Source organism: Phaenicophaeus curvirostris, chromosome 1 (genome assembly GCF_032191515.1).
Source record: "Phaenicophaeus curvirostris isolate KB17595 chromosome 1, BPBGC_Pcur_1.0, whole genome shotgun sequence".
Taxonomy (NCBI): domain Eukaryota; kingdom Metazoa; phylum Chordata; class Aves; order Cuculiformes; family Cuculidae; genus Phaenicophaeus; species Phaenicophaeus curvirostris.
The window spans coordinates 111,172,788-111,192,803 of record NC_091392.1 but is presented as its reverse complement, the minus strand read 5'-3'; the positions used below and the strand labels follow the sequence as shown (position 1 = coordinate 111,192,803).

At 40.5% G+C, this 20,016-nt stretch overlaps 1 protein-coding gene across 2 annotated transcripts in view; it reads left to right on the top strand.

The window, feature by feature from the left end:
* GRIK1 (glutamate ionotropic receptor kainate type subunit 1) overlaps positions 1 to 20,016 on the top strand; it is a 168,119-nt gene that overhangs the window by 133,088 nt on the left and 15,015 nt on the right. For both annotated transcript variants that reach the window (XM_069870936.1, XM_069870945.1), the window contains exons 9-15: positions 581 to 625; positions 3,606 to 3,719; positions 4,913 to 5,116; positions 5,735 to 5,958; positions 10,893 to 11,011; positions 15,117 to 15,334; positions 19,661 to 19,886. In XM_069870936.1, coding sequence (XP_069727037.1) covers positions 581 to 625; positions 3,606 to 3,719; positions 4,913 to 5,116; positions 5,735 to 5,958; positions 10,893 to 11,011; positions 15,117 to 15,334; positions 19,661 to 19,886 — 1,150 coding nt within the window. The remainder of the gene's footprint in view (positions 1 to 580; positions 626 to 3,605; positions 3,720 to 4,912; positions 5,117 to 5,734; positions 5,959 to 10,892; positions 11,012 to 15,116; positions 15,335 to 19,660; positions 19,887 to 20,016) is intronic.

Here is a 20,016-nt window from a genome sequence, read left to right as displayed (position 1 = left end):
AGGGATGCATGCCTCTGAAAAAAAAAATCCATGTAAAAAGATCTTGTTTTCCTTACTTTACCGCTTACAAACTCTCCTGAAGGTACACAGGTGTAAGGCATGGAAAGCACCTTGACTTACAGAGACCATAGGGAGAACCCCAAAGCCACAGATGCATTTGGCCATGTTTCACACTAGCCAGATGGCGATGCTTCTGGCATCCACACCCTGCCACTGCCACCTGGGGCCCATGCTGGAAACTGAGGAGGACTTGGGGGACCCTGGGTGAAGGTGGGATGGCCTTGCCCCAGCCCTCAAACAGCAAACATGGACTCCCAATAGGCACCACAGGCCTTCCTCCACCATTGCCTAGGAAGTACCTGCTATGGATGTCCAAAAATCCCTAACACAGGTATAACTGCCAGTTCATGATAGCTGGAGACAACATTGTCCCTTGCTTTGTGTATACTGGCTTGTCTCTGAATGATAATCGCTGATGGGTTAATTTTGACTTAAAATGTAATTGCTCCCACACAGCTCTCCAGATTGGTTCTCTTTTCATTTTTAATAAAGAACTCTGTTTGTTTTTCTCTATACCAAGGCTGCTGGCGAGGTTTCTAATCATTTATATAAAGTGTGGAAGAAGGTTTGTACACAGATGAGTTATGCAAAAAACCTTTGGGATGGGTCTTCAGACTCATCTTTTAGGTTTTGATAGTGACTCATATTGCAGTTTAGAGACACAAGTCCATCTGAGAGTATGAAATTTTATCATAGGATAAGTTTCATCCCAAGTCAAATTACAAATAGTAAAAATACCTTGGCAGGATTCAGCTTTAATGCCAAAGTAATTTTTTAATTATTATTTTATTTCTTGCAAGCTGTGCTTCTCTCCTGCTAAAGCAGAGGCTCCTGGCTACAGAATTAGCACTCCTTTTCTCAGCTGTTATCATTCCTGATTCACCTAAGAGTCACCACGGGTTGTAAATTTGCAGCATTTTGAATGTGTATGAGCATCAGCTGCAAGGATTGCTTTAACATTCAGGCTTGGGGGGTTTTGCCTGTGCAGGCTATGTTTGAGCGCTGTTGACTCAAACCTTTGGCAAATGTGTTATTAGCTCCTTTAGAAAATAATATAGATGGTTAAGTGGTTGCTGTCATTCACTAACACATGGAAATTGTAACTAAGCTTGTTTATAAAAGAACTAAATTACCCCAGGAATCTCAGTCCTTTTTTAATTTGAGGTGCCTTTGCCTGGTGGGTTAGCCACAGAAGTGGGAGTCAAAAGATCTGCTCCATGCTCTGCTCCCCATTGGAGGTACAACCCATGGTTGCCATTTTGTATTGAGAAGATAACAACTGCATTTACCATGTTTAAAGTGTTCTGGAGTCACAAGATAAAAATTTCTCATAACACTTATCATTATATTTTGTATGTATTTCATACAGATCTTATTATTCCCACCCCTCCCACATACACAGTTAAAAAACATTTTGGTTTTGTGTTGTTTTGAGATGAATTTTAATGCTATAGAGTAGACCAGTGAAAAACTTTCTGTTGCTCTCTTTTCTTGTTATTATAAAGCACATACTTAACAATCTTGTTTTAATCTTCAATGAATCAGGATAAAGCACAAAGGCCCCCATTTTCCTCATTACTGGTGAATAGATCATCCTACCTGACATGCAGAATGCTATTGAACCGATCTCACTTTTGACTCTAGGCATTTTGTGTTATGCTGAATTGATTTAAACCAAATTACAATTGGTTCAGAGCACAGGCTTGCTGAGAAGGGCTTATAACACCTCTCAAACTTGTCACTAAACTGCAATAAATCCCCCAGATTTACCATAGTGATGTACTACCTTGGCCTCATTCTTCCAGTGCCCCTCTGATCTCCTCCATCACTCTAATCAAGGTTGACCTGCAGTGTCATTCTTTTATCCAGACATAGAATGGTGTATTTTGTATGCACTGTGACTGTGTTGCTCCATGTTCTTCATGGTTGTTCTCCTCTTCCTTGCTGCCAGCCAATAAAAGTCAGCCATGTCAAGTCAGTAGCAAGAAGTAGAATGGCTTTTTTATTAATCCAGCCAGCTTGGTGCAAGTGCAAGGACACTGGTTATTTATTATATTTCTGGCACAGGCTGTCATAATATGCAACATTTTATTTTGTTTGTACTTTCCTGATCAGTTTCCCAACCTGATCTAATTTTAGAAACAAAGGGAATGACTGATAAACACTTGAAAAATAGTTTAAAAAAAAAAATTGGCATGACGATCCCCATTAAGCGTACTTTGAAAAAAGTTTGTGAAAGGCAATAGCAATGACACCCAGAGACACAAACCCAAAGTTTGTTTGAAATGACACATTTTATACACCAAATCCACACTCAGCAGGCACAAACTAATCTTCTGGGTTTGGTACAAAGGCAACACCATCTCCGCCTGAGTTAACAACCAAAGAAAAAGAATCCAGCCTGGATCTGAAATGGCTGAGCATCTAACAGGAGATAGACACCTTCAGTACACAAGACAAGTCAGTGCATTTTTGTCTCAGACTTATTTGGCAGTTTTGCTGGCAATCCCGGCAGGGAGGATCTGAAATCCAACCCCTCCCAGGTGGAGCTGAATCATGCTGGCAGAGTGATGAGGCAATGTGAATGGCTCTGTGACTGGCCAGTATCAGTCCCCCAAGCAGTCAGTCTCATGCTCTCCCCAAATGCCCAATAAAAACGAAACTGCCTGAGCCAGCCCTTTGCCTGCAGTTTTCTCACATCAGCCCTCAGACATGCTGTGTATGTAAATCCAAAGGCTAAAAAGACCCCTGAAGGTGCTTCCAGGCTGTGTTTATATTATTTAAATATTTATCTGAATAAATCAACATGGTTATAATTTCTGCCCTCACAAGGTATACACCCAAATCCTCTTGAATCATGATAGTCTTTCCCTTGAGGCCTTGAACTGGGCATTAAATACTGGAATTCTTCATTATCTCTGGGGCTAGAAGGGAATTTTCCTTTGGCCACTTATATTTACTGAACAAATACTGATCAGTGTGCAAAATGGTATCACCTTGCTAGCTCTGTTGTATATAGTAGTCAAGAAGTGACAGAATAATCTTTGCTAAACCTGCTGAAGGCACAGTGGAAGCAAAAGGCCAGTGCATCCATCAATCTACTTCAGCATATTTATTCAAGCTTTTAATCTGTTGTATTGGAAGAGAGAGGTCTTGCTATATGTTTCAACTCTACCATTTACAAAATTTTAAAAAGTCATCAAAGTAGACATCTGACATTTTTTTAGCAGGAAACAAAGTCAACATGTTCCGCTTTTGCAGAACATTGGCTAATACACCGCTGTATTGACGTGCCTTATACTCTTGCAGCTTATTCATTTCCACCTGCTTTTCAAAGGGCAGTATGTTCCCTGTGTTTTCTAAATCAGCCATCTGATGTTGCTGCCTTACTCAGACCTACAGCCGTGTCCCTTCTCTAGCGTTGCAATTGGTGTCTCTTTCTGTGGTGGCTAGAGCCAGTGCACCCTCCCTAGGTGGTGAGCATTTAGGGAAATGTTTCAGCTCACTGTGGCCAGGTAGCCGCTCACCTGCTCTCTTCTGTGCAGATTGGGGTTTGGAACTCATACAGCGGCCTTAACATGACAGACAGCAATAAGGACCGATCGACTAACATCACAGATTCCTTGGCTAACCGGACACTCATTGTCACCACCATTTTGGTAAGTCTCGCTGGGCAGAGGTGAAGCCACCAGCCCCGCTGTAGGATGCAGGTGTTACTGATAGTGGATTTTGGGGCTGTCTGTGGCTACCTTTGCAACCTCTGCTCTGCACCCCACAGTTATTTTGTTCCACACTAAATAATGTTTTGTTAAGCTAGCCTGTTTTCAAGCAAATTTCTTGATTTAGACTCAGAACCAACATACGCATTAATCTATCCACAAGATGGATTAAAACATACACCATTGCCAATGAAAGAGTTTCAGGAACATCCACCTCCAAAATTGTTCAGGTTATTTCTGTATTTCAGGGATGAACCCTGAATTCTTTTCTTCTCAGAAGAATTAACTCATACAAATTCTAGGATTTCAGTCAGTGCTCATACATCCTTTGTTTTTAATGAAAATGAGATGAAGAGAACTAAAAAAATGTACCAAACAGTGGATAGACAGATTGAGTTATGTCCTTACTATGATAAATGGAAAATATCCAACTGGGTGCTCATGAGTTTTTCAGCCTCATGCTTTCCACCTGGCCAGTAATGCCACATTTTTACAGTAATTCTACCTGATTCCTCAGGAGGAGGGAAGGAGCTCAAAGGCTCTCTCTTCACTGCTCTACTTTTGCCACAGGTCTTTTGCCACATTAAACTGCAGAAACTTGCTTCCCCTGATCTTCTCCTATCCAAAATCCTTTTAAAAGAACAGCAACAAGGTACTTTGCAATCTGCCTATGTTGTTCTCTGTTCTCTCAGGTGAATACCTGCTCACAGCTATGTTATACGTTTGAAGATTTTTTTAATAAAGATTTATTTCTCAGAAAATAACCAGTTTTAGGTTCTCCTTTTTCTGTTATTTAGTCTTCTCTCTCCTTCAACATCCCTTCCTTATCCCTTAGGGTAAGACAATGTAGAGTACAGATCTTGGATCTGATTATGGAGCTGCTAAACACTGCTTAATTAAAGCTCATGGGAGCTTTGAATGGTCTATTCCACTGAAAATTAGGGCCCTTATGCGTATCACAAATTGATTCAGTCAATTTGTTAACACACCTAGAACAGCTTTTAATGGATACAGTAAATTACTGATTTCCATTTAATTACAATCAATTTATAAAATACAGAATTTAGAGAAGCCTATATAATCTGAAACAAGCCTCACTTCTGTTGTTGCGTGTCTCCTGTCTTTTTCTATAGGAAGATCCCTATGTTATGTACAAGAAGTCTGACAAGCCCTTGTATGGAAATGACAGATTTGAGGGTTATTGCCTGGACTTACTAAAGGAGCTGTCAAATATTTTAGGCTTCATCTATGAGGTCAAACTAGTTTCTGATGGTAAATATGGAGCCCAGAACGACAAAGGAGAGTGGAATGGGATGGTCAAAGAGCTCATAGATCATGTAAGATTGAATAATCCTTCTCTTTTTATTCTCCATTTTGCTGTGGTGTTTTATATGAAGTCAACCCAAAAGAAATGTTTGCACTCGCTTTCAGTTTTTTAGAGCCACTGGTCTGTCTTTATTACACTTGTCAGAGTAGAAAGTCACGTCCGTACATCTGAATGAACGGTTTGTGTATGTTGGGGGAACTTCCATCTGCAGTAAGGCAGAAAGTACTGAGATAGGATAGGTCCTGTCCACCCCTTGGCTACAAAGTCCAGTGGCAAAGGTTGTGCTTCCAGCTAGCCTCTGCCCTGCAGCAGCCTCTGATTCGTGGATGTAGTCCCTGTCCAGATGCTCTGGCAATCCTTGCTTGTCTGCCCCAGTGCACAGGAGTGAGCCCCATGCCGCTGGTCATACCTCTCCTGCTCACATGAAAGTCACAAATGACTCTTTACCTGCAAAACAGGAGACAGAACATCATGTACCAAGTCATACCCTAGCAATTCTGTCTCACGCTTCAGATTTATAGTCAAATTTGGGTTAGTTTTTAATACTTGGGGGGGCGGAAATGGAAGGTACAGTAGTGCATTTGCTGAACATGAAAAGAATTAAGTATTTTCCCATTTGTGTTTACAGAAAGCCGATCTGGCCGTTGCTCCTCTCACAATTACCTATGTAAGAGAGAAAGTAATTGATTTTTCAAAGCCCTTCATGACACTGGGAATCAGTATCTTGTACCGGAAGCCAAATGGAACAAACCCTGGTGTTTTCTCCTTTTTAAACCCTCTTTCTCCTGATATTTGGATGTATGTTCTCCTAGCCTGCCTTGGAGTCAGTTGTGTCCTCTTTGTCATTGCAAGGTAAGTCAACGACGTAATTTTAGACGCATCCACATGAACTACCTCTCTTTCTGTAGGTGTTGCATGAGCCTTGCAATGTAGATATGTAAAATACCATCCTAAGAGTTTTATCCAATCCTAAAGCATAACATTCTAGAAAGTCTCGTGGTATTTTCACCTCTATGATGCTATCACTATTATATATTGCAATGTGATGAGATTTTACTTTCCTGAAGGGCTGAATGGAGAGAAATACCTGATGAAATGTGTCAGCCTTTCTTTGTCAGTACACAACACCTCAGCAGACTACATGTTGGAAATCAGTTTCTATCACGTGTATGTAGGCACATCTCTTTTCCACTAACAGTGCATGCACTTAAAAGGTAAGATAGAGTATGTGAGCATGTTTTTTGCTGAAGGATGTTAATTACTTCAGCTAATTTCTTCTTGAAATACAATATAACGTGAATGGGAACCTGAGGGGACAATTTGCAAGGTGAAGCATATCAAAAACTCTCTCCCAACGCTGTCCTGAGATGCACCTTGCTTGTCAGTGGCAGGCTTCCAGTGATGTTCCTACTCAAAACCAGCAGGAAATAAGCACATACACATTTTTTTTTTCTATACTCCTCAATAAATCAGGACTCTGAGCTGGCACAGTTATTGCCCTTTTCTTCAGATAGTGGCCTCAAAATTTCATTTCCAACTCTGTTCATTTGATTTCATTCTACCCTTCATTTTTGCGTTTTCATAATTTAAAACATAAATATTTTTGCTAGTGTTTCGCAAAGATTAATGTTTTGATTCTTTTATTGAAGATCCCTCATCAAGCCTTTCCCTACTTCTCTTATGTATTGTTTTGTATATGCATCAACAGTACATTCCACATTAATAAAGTATGTGGAAAACAGCCTGAGAAAACATTTACACTATGAAATATAAGAACTGAAGTGATCATTGGGAGTCCACATATTCACATCACAGCAAAAGTAACATAAATGCTGCAGTTTTTATTGCAAATTATGGCATTCAACTTTAAGAAGTCAGCAATAATGTATATATTTCAATGTATACATACAAATACCTCATTCAAAAGTCATAAATTAATTGTAATCTGAATCATTCATTCTGACAATGTAGAATATTGTGCCTGATTTTCACTTCTGTGTGAGCCATGTCAAATTAAGCTCTCACTGCCTTTCCTTCAGTTCACTGTTTTCTTTTAATCAAAAGACACAGTCCCGTAGAAGCTTCATTCACAAGAGCAATTCTGCTGAGAGTGACTGGCCTCAAACATATATTTCTCTGTTGTCCACTGAACAACCTTTGTTTCTGATGGACAACCTATGTGAATGCTTTGTCTGTTTCCATGTTTCTATACCAGTACCAAAGTACAGAAGTTTGTGGGATTTGCTTTTCCCTTTAAATTGCTTATTCTGTGAAGAAGGAGGGAGTTAGAGGAGGAGAGGTCATGGGTTAACTTATTAGTGTTTGCCATAGGAAAAAGAAAGAATTCATCCATCCCTGACAGCTATGGGACTGTGTGCAATTAGTCATGACTTCCCACAAGTTCTTGCAGTGGCTCACTGTACCATAAATAATAACTCTTACTGTACCCAAATCATGATCTCATTCATGACTAATATTAAATCTGCTCAACTGTGACAGATTGACTTTTCTAGAGTTGTGTGCCAAAACTAAAAACATCCCACAGTCATTTCCACCTCGGAACAAGTGGAAGTGAAAACAAAGCCTTTAGTTATCCTCGGCACTTCTATTTTTTAAAATAACAGCATCAAATTTGCAGGAATAAATAAGCTCAGGATCCTCTGTCTGTTCGCAGAGCTGTCTACATGCAGATACATGGCCAAGAGCAAACAAAAGGGAAACGCACAGTGCTCACAAATCATCAGCTGTGAAACTTGTTTGCTTTTCTCTCTTGGCTGTTAAATGTTGCTCCAAATCACAGGGTAGCCTTTGGGTAAAGCCATAAGTTCACCCTGTGTAACTTTGTTATGTTTTGTTTCTTAAATCTTTCAAAAAAGCAGTAGTTCCAGAAGCAGCATAATTAATAAAGCCTGATTTCCCTGCAGATTTGTGTGTCATGGTGGATTGTGATTGCCAGGTGAAATTTGTTTGTGTGTTTGTTTCCCCAGCAGCAGAAGGATTTCTAGACAATCTTCCACATGCAGATTAACTGATATATAACAAGTTGCAAACTCATCCTGCAGCTTCTCTCCTAGTGGGGTTTCTTACTGCAATGTTTCACAACACTTGTAGAAGCATAATAGCCCCTAAGGCCTCTACCTATTTGGCAACTGTGGCCAAAATTATCTAAAAGGCTTACATGTCATTGAGTGTATAGACTCACACACATTCATAACACACAGCACAAACCCTGACTTGTAACAACTTAAATATATCAAGTTTGCATATTGTTTTCATAACCCATGTATTTTAGGAAAAGCGGAAAAGAACCCACTAGTTCAGCAAAATAGCTAAAATATTTTTCTGAATGTTTACAGGTTTTCTCATATATTCTTTTTTTGAACTGATGCCTAAACCCAGTGCCTAATTATTGTGCCTATATATTATGCCTAGATTGTGACTATACAGGCTGAAGGACACAAAACTGCATTCACATGTCAACTTAATTTACTTTCGACTTTATAAATTTTATTTTACTACAAGAACATAAGTCATTTATACATACAGTCTATATCTAGACCTGTTCGCATCTCCAAATCAGTTAAGATTTCTGTAAGATTTGTCAAGCATTTCAGCAAATATTGGATAGACTGGTTTTAAGAACGCCAGGAAGTATTCACTTCTTAACACTTCTGTAGTAAACTGAAAGGTTAACAGTATTTTGACATCAATTCATGGAAGACAAATACTTGGGAATAATTTTCATAGACTGTGATAATCTTTCTGTTATTTCTTCAGACTTTTCAGCAGCTGAATAATTTCTCATTTGTCTTTGAGCCTTATGTAGGTCTAGCATCGCTATATTATTTTTTAAACTCAAGCACTGAAGTTTTCAACACTATCAAGGATTTCAGATTCTTTTCCTAAGTACACTGGCAGGGAACGATCAAGGCATTTTCTGTCAAAATTTCCGTTTACTGCTAAGGCCGTATCAGCTATGTTGTTGATGTTGATGGTGGATAGGAACCACCAGAGGTGAATGATGTCACACAGAGTCTATATAAAAAGATGTTCAAGGTGACCTTGAGCATCTCATCTTTATCAGATACCTCACCATAGCTACGGCTGAAGGTCCAAAGTAGATCAGGGGAAAATGTACAGGAAAACAGAAGGCCCGAGCAATGAAATAGAGCAAAATTGTAAACCAAGTCCTTCTTAGAGCTCAGCACAGCAACAGAAACACACAAAAAAAATCAGCTTTTTTTCAAAGAATAAAAGAAACATAAAATGCCTCCACAAACTAGTACCACAATGCATACCCAGAGCTATAAAAATCTTTCCAGTCTGACAGAAAGAGTGCTACTGCCAGAATTTCATTGCTACTTTCTATCAACCACCAGTTCGTTCTTTTGGTGATGGAGACAGTTATGTCCAGCTTACTGAACGTGGTGGTTGTCTGAAATGATGCAAGATTCCAGCCTTGGGCTTACCAGTCAGGTCAGGCAGAGTTATTTGTACCTTCTTACTGTCCAGTGTTAACACTCTGAGACCCTGTGAATGAACACTCAACATAGGACCTCTTCACTTCTACGGTAGTTGGTAACTTAGGCAACCTACAAATCCTAATCCTGGGTCTCTTGTTAAAGACATGTTTCCCCACATATGCATTAACTGAGTTGGGAACAATTTCATTACTACACAACAGTTGCTTCCATTATTCTATAAATAATTTAAACATATAACTTGATGACTGCTTTTCTTTTCACTGGTGTATGCACAACTGTTGTATCTTTAATCTGAAAACTACATCTTTTGATGTAATTTTTAATATTATTGTACTAGTAATGGTAATATTGTGCAGCTAAAAGCATCCTAAGCTACATACTGTTTCAGTTAGTGAGTTCATTAGTATCAGAGTTTATTACTTCAGCTAAGCAAGGCACTCTCCTTACAGCCGTGCATAAATTCAATGTGTAATTATATTGTTGAAACAGTAATTAAAATGTATTGGCATGACATTGTCAATTAAAGCTATATTCATAAACGTCATGAGAAGGTATTCAGCAAGCCATGAAGCAGTGGGAAGCAACAGCAGGCAAGGTACCTTGGGGAGAAATGGTCCTTAACATAGCTCTGCCAAGTGTCTTGTTGAGCAGAACAGGCACGGTTTGCAGTTGGAGACCAGTGCATAGAGAATAGAGCAGAGTTCTTCCATTAAAGACCATCCTCTGCCTAACACTCTCCCTGCGATGCTGACTACCTGGCCCTACGGCTTTCAGACACTGTAATTGCTCCCAAATGTCTTCAAAGGACTGGCAGCCTTTTTTCTGCTGCTGCCGCAGCCTCACCCAGGGAGAACACATTCAGCATCCAGCATCTCAGCTACAGACAGCTGACAATGGTTGCCTTTAGGCGGCTTCTACTCCTTCATTATTTTCTAAACGCTGTACCGAGGACCTGCTATGTGGCTTCCAGTTGTTCCCCCGCACCTGCAAGTGTCTGTCTGTCTGTCAGCAGTGCAGGCAGGGAGGCCGTGGGGCATTGCAGAAGCCTCACCCCCGAGGTCTCCAACCCAAGGAGTAACCCAGTGCTAGATCCGGGACTGTGAGAATGGTTCCTGGCATTGCAGCGCAGCTCCACAGCTTGCTTGAGGCAGCTGCAAGATGTCCCGCGGACAGCCTTTCAGCTGAGGTTTTCTTTTTCTTGTTTCCTTCATTAACCTCATTTTGTGCATTGTTCAGCAGGTTTGCTGCCGCTGTGTGTACTCTTATTTGATGTTTACAGATTGTTTCTGTTAACTGCCACAGGTTTACACCCTATGAATGGTATAACCCCCACCCGTGCAACCCAGACTCAGATGTGGTGGAAAACAATTTTACTTTACTAAATAGTTTCTGGTTTGGAGTTGGAGCTCTCATGCAGCAAGGTACACCGGTTACACTTCATTATTGCACACGTCCCACAGTCTGCTCAAGGGCTTCTGTGCTGGTAAACTCCACCCTCTGTAAATACAGCATATACTGTAAAACCTGATCTCAGAAACTAAGCAATAGAAGAAAGGAAGAAAACGACATGCCACTGCAACTGGGAGCAGACAGAAGAGGGCAACTTGTGAAACCCAGAACAGGGCTGCAACCAGACGAAGGAGGGGAAGCATCTGAGAGAAAAGGAAGCAGACAGGGCCACACAGGAGTTTCTGGAGCCAAAATGTAAAATAATTGCAACAGGGATGTGAAGTGCATCATGCTGAAGTTGAGTTTTATTGGCATAAGAAGTTTGGCAACAGGAAAATGTTGGGCTCCATCCCAACAGAAACATAACAGCCTTAGCTACCCTAGAAAAACTGTTTTAACAGCCAAACAAAAAAAAGATGTACTTTCTTCAGAAAGGTTGTTAAGTTTGTTAGCACTTGTCAAACACTTAGTTTAAAACCAAAACCAAACCTTTTTTTTACATGGCTTATCTGCAAATATGAGGCCCATCCTGTTGTAAATGCATCCAACCCTAGAAGTGTTAGCTTAACCCATTTACAAGTACCTATTGCTGGTGATTTTGGAAACTGCTGATATTTTACTTAGTTGACAAGGAAGGACAGTGAAACTTAATCCATATGGAAAGTCAGATATGTGTACTAAACACTTTTGTCTGTGACCTGTATGTTCTAAGGTTTCCAGTTAAATCACTACTCACCAAAATTGAGGTCCACTGAGAAGAAAAAAAAATGTTTTCTGACAAACATTTCGAGTTGAATAAAAGCTGAACAAAAAACCCAACCCCATGACAACAACCAAAAAGGCAATTGAGAGGAAAGCCCAGCAGTACCTTGGTATTAAATTCCTAAACATTTGAGTAAGGAATATAAAACCATCTCTGCATTCATCCAGGTACAGTTTATTCTTCCCTCTTTAAGAGATACGAGTAGCCATAAAAAAAAAATTAAAAAAAAATAAAAAAAAGAGGAGGATATTTTTCTAGATATGGCTGAGAATGAAGTTGGTATTGTACCTAAGATGCACTTGCTTTTACTGGGGCACTAAGGTATTGACAGGATATAGAGCTTCCTCATAGAAATTAGTTGAAGGACGTTGACTGAAGGAAGAGATGTTCTGTTTTGCTTTATTGTTTTGTTTTCTTTCCAATATATCAGTAAAACACAGGCTGAGGTTTTACAGTATCAGGCAGATGTGTGTATATAACTGTGATTGCCCTGTGTGTGAAAGTGCCCCAGGATCTTGTGTTTTGATGTACTGCCTTTTTTGGAGTTTACCATCATCCACAGCAAACTGTGGGATGCAGTGTCTGCTCGTTACCACTACCTTGGGTACATGACAGTCAGCCCCAACCAGACTCTGCTTGTCTTTCAAGAAGATTAAAAACAAAACAAAAGAAAGAAAGAAAAAACATTTGGAAGGCAACACAAATGTTTCCATGTACAAACTTGTGGTGCGTGTGATTGTAAGTGCATCTTTGTTAATGTGAAGAGTTTGAACATGATGTGAATGGTTGTGAAACTCTGCATCTAGCGTTACGCTCTTTCTTGTTGGCAGCAGCTGCTTGTTATGCTTGATTGGAAGCCACTTGTTATTAAATTTTAAAATGTGATGATCAGACTTTCTCTTTTCTACAGAGCGTGAGCAAAGTCTGGATCAGGATTGGCTGTCATGTCTGCCATAAAAAGGCACTAGAGAGACTTCAGCAAGTATTGTCTCTGACCCCAAGTCTTGCTAGTAACATTTTTATTTAGACACTACTTCCCCTGTTCTTCCCCTGAAAGTCTCAGATGTGTTATGCATACTCTGAAAGCATCCAAACAGGGCACATTTCATCCAATCCATTCGCAGAAACTATCACTTTCAGAAAGGTAAGCTATCTGTTGAAGCCTCAGACCAGGATGATACAGTTGAGAAGAGCACTTAGGTCAAAGCAGGTGAGCATGGTGCAGATATTAATTCTTTGCACTGGAATCAAGGCCGTCAAAAAGATGAATGTTGCAATAATCATGGGAGTGATCAAAAGAGACGCTGGGCCCACTAGGTTCAGCTGGGAGCAGAGTGTGCTCAGCATCTCACAAAAGTAAAACTATAGCTCACTGCATAATTAATAGGCTCTGGTGTCTTGAGCTTAATTGAACTGAATGTATTCTGCTGCATTTTCACAAACAACTTTTTGCTAGAGGAAATCACGCAAGAGATTTGGCATCTCACCCCACAGATGTAGCATACAGGGCTTCTCCACCTACTCTCTTGTGCTACCAAAAGGCTGCACTGGCAGATATCGTGGTTGCTTGTTAAGCTATCTGCAAGGCATCTGGCTATTATGCATTACTAGGATATATATGTTACAGCTAGGTACTACCTCATGGTCCACGTGTAGAAATTATATTTCTGCAGTTGTCTGAGCTTAAAAAAAAAAATACTTTCAGGATAACTTGAACCAGCACCACTAAAGCCAGTTTTTGCAGGTCAACCCCAGTTTAGAAATAACACACACTTTTCCTGAGACCAACAATACAAAAAAGAAAAAGATTTCATTGTATTGAAAAAAAAACCCTAATCTGAAAAGCAAGAAAGTACAACAGACCACAAACATAAGCCCAGATAGAGCTACAGGTCCTGAAACAGGAACATTTTGACCAGAAAATTTCAAGCAAGAGTTTTTGCTTTCAGGCTGCTGACTTAATTTGAAATCCGTGCAGCACCAGGGCTGCACAGGGCTGCACAGGCAGAGCATCTGCTCTAGCAGTTTGGTAATTCTGTCAACCCACTCAAACCCTTGGGCTATGCTTAGCTTTGACCTTTAAGAGACATGTCTATATGTTTACAAAGCTAAGTTAAATCTGTTTGCTGGTTGTTTTGAAAGTTTTTGCCCTTTAAGTCTTTACCCCAAAAGTCACATTCAGAGATTTTGCAAAGTCTTAAAATAGTCTCCATAACATTTTTAAATTTCTCACAGAAATCATTAAATAGCTGGGGAGAGAAGATATATCAACATAGTTGTCCAGTGATAGAAATGTTTGTCATACCAAAAGCTCCACGTGCTGGTTATCTCCATTCACAGGCATTTAAGTACTTTCATAAGTCCATCCTTCCTCAACAAAATAATTATGCAAGGCTTAACTTCGAAGTGAGAGCTATTCAGATAACTTTCTAAGTACTTTGCTGAACCAGGTCCTTGAATCCCACAAAATGAGCTGAGTTCAGTCAGGTGCCTCTAGGGAAAAACAGCAGAAAACTTGTGAATGCTTAGATATACAAGTACCTGTGTGGCTTAAATACAGTTTAAGCTGTTTAGAAGCTGTTTCAGTGCACTTAACACCCACATGTACTGTCCTGTGGGGGTTTATGACAATGGTAGATCACTTTTATGTTCATCGGTGTGGCATGCAGGCAGATCTGCTAAAACATTTTCAGCAGTAATGAGTGTTAAATACACTGTCCAAAACTTTACATTGCCCTGTAGATCCAAAGGATGCATCCATTCATCCTTTGAATTTTCAAATATAAACCACATGTTTGTAATGACACGTGTTCTGCGTTTTGAGCTCAGATTCACACAGGCTGATGAGTTCATTGATACAATATTGATCACCCTGTTTCTGCCAGTCAATAGGATGCACAGAGCAGGTTTCTCTTGTAAGGTATTTCTGCCAAGCAGCTTATAAGCAGAACAGAATTCTGCTAAAGATCTCTGGTTAAAGAAATTGATTAGAATATACTGGCAAAAAGGGATTCAGGAGACAGACAAAAATGCTAGTGTAGCTTGCTGGAGACGTTAATGTCACAATGAGCATTACCTCAGAGATATAATGGTGCTTAGACCCAAGGATAATTCCATTTGTATCATGGCATACATCCCTTTCACAGTATGTTACCATTATAAATGTTATCTGTGCATCCGTAAGTCTATTGTTTAAATCATTTTATCACATTACAGCTCATGAAAGCATTCTGTGCCTAAAAACAGTCTGTGGTATCAGGAAAGGCAACTTTCAGCATCATTTTAATATGAATGTTTTGATGATATTGTAACAGGATCAGAGTTGATGCCCAAAGCTCTTTCTACCAGAATAGTTGGAGGAATATGGTGGTTTTTCACCTTAATCATAATCTCATCCTATACTGCCAACCTGGCTGCCTTCCTAACCGTGGAGAGGATGGAATCCCCCATTGATTCAGCAGATGATTTGGCAAAGCAAACCAAGATAGAGTATGGGGCTGTTAGAGATGGATCCACAATGACCTTCTTCAAGGTAAGATTGCATCAGCCAGCTCCGTACAGTCGGACTGACTTACGGCCCTGCAGCAATAAACGGTGAGGTGGAATCATAACATTTGAAAGGATTAGCATAATAGGTAAATATATAATCTCTGCAAATCCATAGAGGATCCTTCAGAGATATTAAAGTAGAAGATGGGAGATTTTCCCCCAAGATACATGGAGAAACAATCCGATGCTGTATTGCTGTGAGGGGCAAACCCACATCTTTGATGGGAGGTTCTGAAGGGAAGCAGGGCATGGACGTGGAGACATTCTCCTCCAGGTTGTTTCTCGGGGTGGGATCTTGTCTTCTTACAGACGCTTAGCTAAGATCATTTATGAAGGTCACATTTGCATCAGAAAATGCTGGAGGCTGTAACTTGTTTTTAGATACTCTGTGGTTGATATTGCACAGATTATTAATACATGAGCCACATACACACATGAACTAATTGCTTTGTAGATTACTGCACTCTTTTTTTTTCACTATTAGTATTAATTACATACAAAATGGGTTAATCTTGTGAAATGTCAACGTAAAAGCCAACAAGCTATAAATATAGGATATACACACAAAAATCCTGTGACAATTAGAATTAATGAGCAGCTTCATTGGTAGTCTCAGCAGGGAAGTTAAGCATTGAATGAACCAGTGTCATGCTTTTCACTGTACCATCTAAGAATGGTATGTGTAAACAGTCAAGTGTGTAGTGCCTTTGAAGCAGATGAGACACTGTGGGAAAGCAGCAAGTGAGGCAAAATAACACTCATGCCATGCATGAGCACCCTGCCCTGCTGCTCTAGCCTGAGCCCCCTACTCTGATTTAACCACAAGCCCTTATGCTTCCACAGAAGGCAAAATGCTTGCACACAAAAGATATTGGCTAAATTATTTCTGTCATCTCTTGAAACAATTAATGCTCATCAAGGACATTTCAGTCATGTAGTAGATCTGATGGTAGGCTATTCCTGATGGAGCTGTCAAGGGTGAACTGCCCTTGTAATGTCTCTCTCGTGGCTGAATGAAAATGTTTCCTGGCTGAAAGAAACACACAAACTACAGTATTTTTCAGAGCCTCATTATAGTCAGTTCCTGAAATGATGAGCTGACATTTCGATTAAGATATGCTGGGAAATACATCTGGAGATATTCCTGGAAACTCCATCAGGCAAGCACCAGATTCTCATTAGGAATATAAGGTAGAAGAAAGCAGCTGTGCCACCTTCTGAAGGACTCTGGGAAAATTCTTTCATCTAAGAGCTCTTCACTGCCCAAAGATGGTCACTGCTACTGCTATTTTGATGTCAAATTCAGAATCAGAGAGAACTTTTCAAAACCTGCTTCTTCCATGCTTTTTGTTTTTTTTTTTCTTCAGAGGAACTAGCTTCTGAATTTCAGAACAGAACTGATTTCCCTGGGCTGCCCCATGCTGTGATGGAGCCTGGGGACTCCCCAGTGCCTAGGAGTACTCCCTGACAGCTGTGCCCCCAAGAGTCAAGGGCAGGAGCAGCTTAACTGGGGTGAAAGATGCTTTGTATGCTGGGCAGCCTGTGTTGCAGAGACAGCCCTGCCACATGGGAGTGTGACAGTGATGGGGACAGGGAAAGAGCAAGGAGTAATCGTCACAACCAAGTGCAACAACAGTAAAAACGTCCTACAGGAGTGTAGCGCAGGGCTGGGTTGTGTTGAGGAAGGGTCATTATTTCAAGTGCTTCCTAAGCTGCAAGATTTGATTTATCTAAGGGCTATGTCCAGTGCTTAAAAGAAGACATGCCAAGATAAACAGACCCATTCAGACCACCACTTTTTTAAAGCAAAACCACAGCCCCTGATAGTTCCTCACTGCAGAGGAGAGAGGAACAAGAAAGTGCCTGTCATGTAGGACACAATATGCAAAGACCAGATGGGTCTAATTTTCTAGTCTGTAAGAGGCACACATAGTAAAAGGACTTCTGGAGACATCAAGTGCAGAAAAAGATCTTGGCACAAAGCAGACTCTGAAGAGCTTTGGTTTAAGACTTTGTGCTTAAACTAGCAGCAGGAAGCCCTTGAAAGATGATATAACACAATGTACCTTCTGGATGGGATGCAGGTTGAGAACTATACGAGAAAAGCTAAGTTCTTCCACTGCTTTTCTAAAAGTTCTGTTTGCATGTAGTTGAACTTAACATTGCTTTTTTTTTTTTAGTCTTGTTTATAATGCATATACTAGCAGATGTGGTTTTCCACTAATTTTGAATGCCTTACACCAGTATCCCTGTTGTAATTGTGTCCCCAGAAAAATTGTTGCTAAAGAGGCGATACTTTCAAGAAGGTTTCTACAGTGACTATGCCTTCCAGCCAGGTAGCAGTGGGAATGAAAACAAAAGCAATTTAAATTATTTGTTGGGGGGAAATGGAGTCTTGACTGTGAAGGAACCTCAGAGTCAGCCTTCTCCCTGCACACAGATCCCATTCCAGATCAGGCCTTACCAGATTAACATACCCAAAGAACAGGGCTTTGGCAGTTAAGGAGAGCTCCAGCAAGGACCCAGAAGGATCTCAGGCAGCATTCACTGCATGTCCAAATTTGGGAAAAATGTAACTGAAGGTGAGATGCTTCACATCCACTGATTGTTACATACGCATATTTCTCCAGGCTGCTGTTTTGCTGTTTCCAACACATCTATAAATCTTCCATTGCTTTCTTGCCCCACTGTGATAATAGATCTTAATCTCGTGTTGCAACTCTTGCCAGCTCCTGCTTCCTGATGTGCAGACATGTTTTTACTGAAATCAATGAAAATTCAAAGGCCAGGATGTGGCATGTCATCTGTCCTGAAAATAATGGGAGTTGGCAAGTTAAGGAGATAAGATCTTCCTTGAAAATTCATCTGAATAAGGAATACATCCTTCCAGTAAATTCAATATCAGACTCAATCTTTGGCATAAATTTATCATTAATTTCAATAAATATTCCCAACTGAGCAGAAAAAAAGGGGGTTTACTAGTATAAAGCCACTTAACCAACTTCAAAGTTTAGTGGTATCCTATGGCTTACCAGACTTAGATGAAATTTAGGTGACATTCACAGGTATTTGATTTACAAACAAAGCATATTAACATTTAAAGCTCAAAGAACCAGAAAATCAGCTGCTCACAGGCACTACTGTTTAACAAGCGCATAAGATCTCCACACAGTCAGGCTAAAATCAGCTATGATGGTTATAAACCAAAGCTAGGACCCCTGAAAGGAGTGAGGATATGCTGCGCCAGAACAGGGAGAATGTGAGTGCGTGGAGGATCTTTGGCTCATATTGACATTAAAAAGTCAGTTTGTGTGTGTCTAACTAGTGCTCGGCTGCAGCAACAGCAGTGGTTGGCTTTGCAGTCTTGAGACTGTCCTGGAAGTTTCTAGTGGTCCAGCTTGTTCTACCTTGATATTTAATCCAGAAGAAACATTGTGTGTTCAGTATTGTTTGAGAGCATACAAGGAAGAGAGGTTTAATCATTTTAGTACTGTGTGAATGCTTGAATGTTGTTTTGGTTTGCAGGTAGCACATCTTGAGGGTAATAGGCACAGGCCTCCAACTTGTCCCCGAGCAGGTTCAGTTTTTCTTTTCATACCCTCCAACAAAGGCAGAAGTTCAGACAAGGGGGCACTGGCACTGCCTTTCCCTACAGGATACCCAGGTCCTTCAGTGTTCCCACAGCATGGGGAGGGAGCTGGGAGGAATGTATATGGCATCCCTGTTCCTTTTGCAGCTGGGCATCGACACAGGACATGTATGCACTCTCTCTTAACTTCAGTGGGAGAAGGATGAAGTCCCTATGTCTGATTGCAATTAAAAGCAGAAATTTGCATAGAAACCACCTTGGGTTTGTTTCTCAAGCTTTATCCTTCATGTACATGACTCCTAGGCAAGTGTTATCAGTACAAAAGAGCCAGTACTTTATTCATCATCAGGCTTTTGGAGTAGTGCATTTGCCCTGATAGGTGGAAGCATTTCTTCTGAGTGCAACAGTATCTAGCTGCACTAATTTTGCTGGGTTATATACTGTAATCCATGCAAGAGCATTAGCTCAAAAAAACTTCAAAGCATTTCACAATTGTGCCAGTAATGAAGTTCTTGGCACTGCAAAAGAAGTGAAAAAAAAAAGAGATTCCTCAGCATAAGCACAGTAAGAGAGAAAGGCTACGGGAAGGAAAACCCTGCTACCAATTCTCTTTCATTCTAGATGTGCTGTTGGCATCATTCACAACAAAAGGCTGAGGAATATTTTACAAGTGTAATTTGGATGCTGGTATGATTCTGTGCCCCCATTTTCCCTCCTCAGAAATCGAAAATATCAACATACGAGAAGATGTGGGCGTTCATGAGCAGCAGGCAGCAGACAGCACTGGTGAAGAACAATGATGAAGGAATCCAGCGCGTGCTCACAACAGACTATGCACTGCTAATGGAGTCCACCAGCATAGAGTATGTGACTCAGAGAAACTGCAACCTCACCCAGATTGGGGGGCTCATCGATTCAAAAGGCTACGGCGTGGGAACCCCTATTGGTAAGATGCTTTCCAGCACAGGTCAATACCTGAATCATAGCCAGCGATGTCCCTTGCAGAAATTTAGATGGCAATTTGAATCATGTCCTTGTCTTTTAGAAACCTTTCTCATAGAGAAAGACCTTAGGAG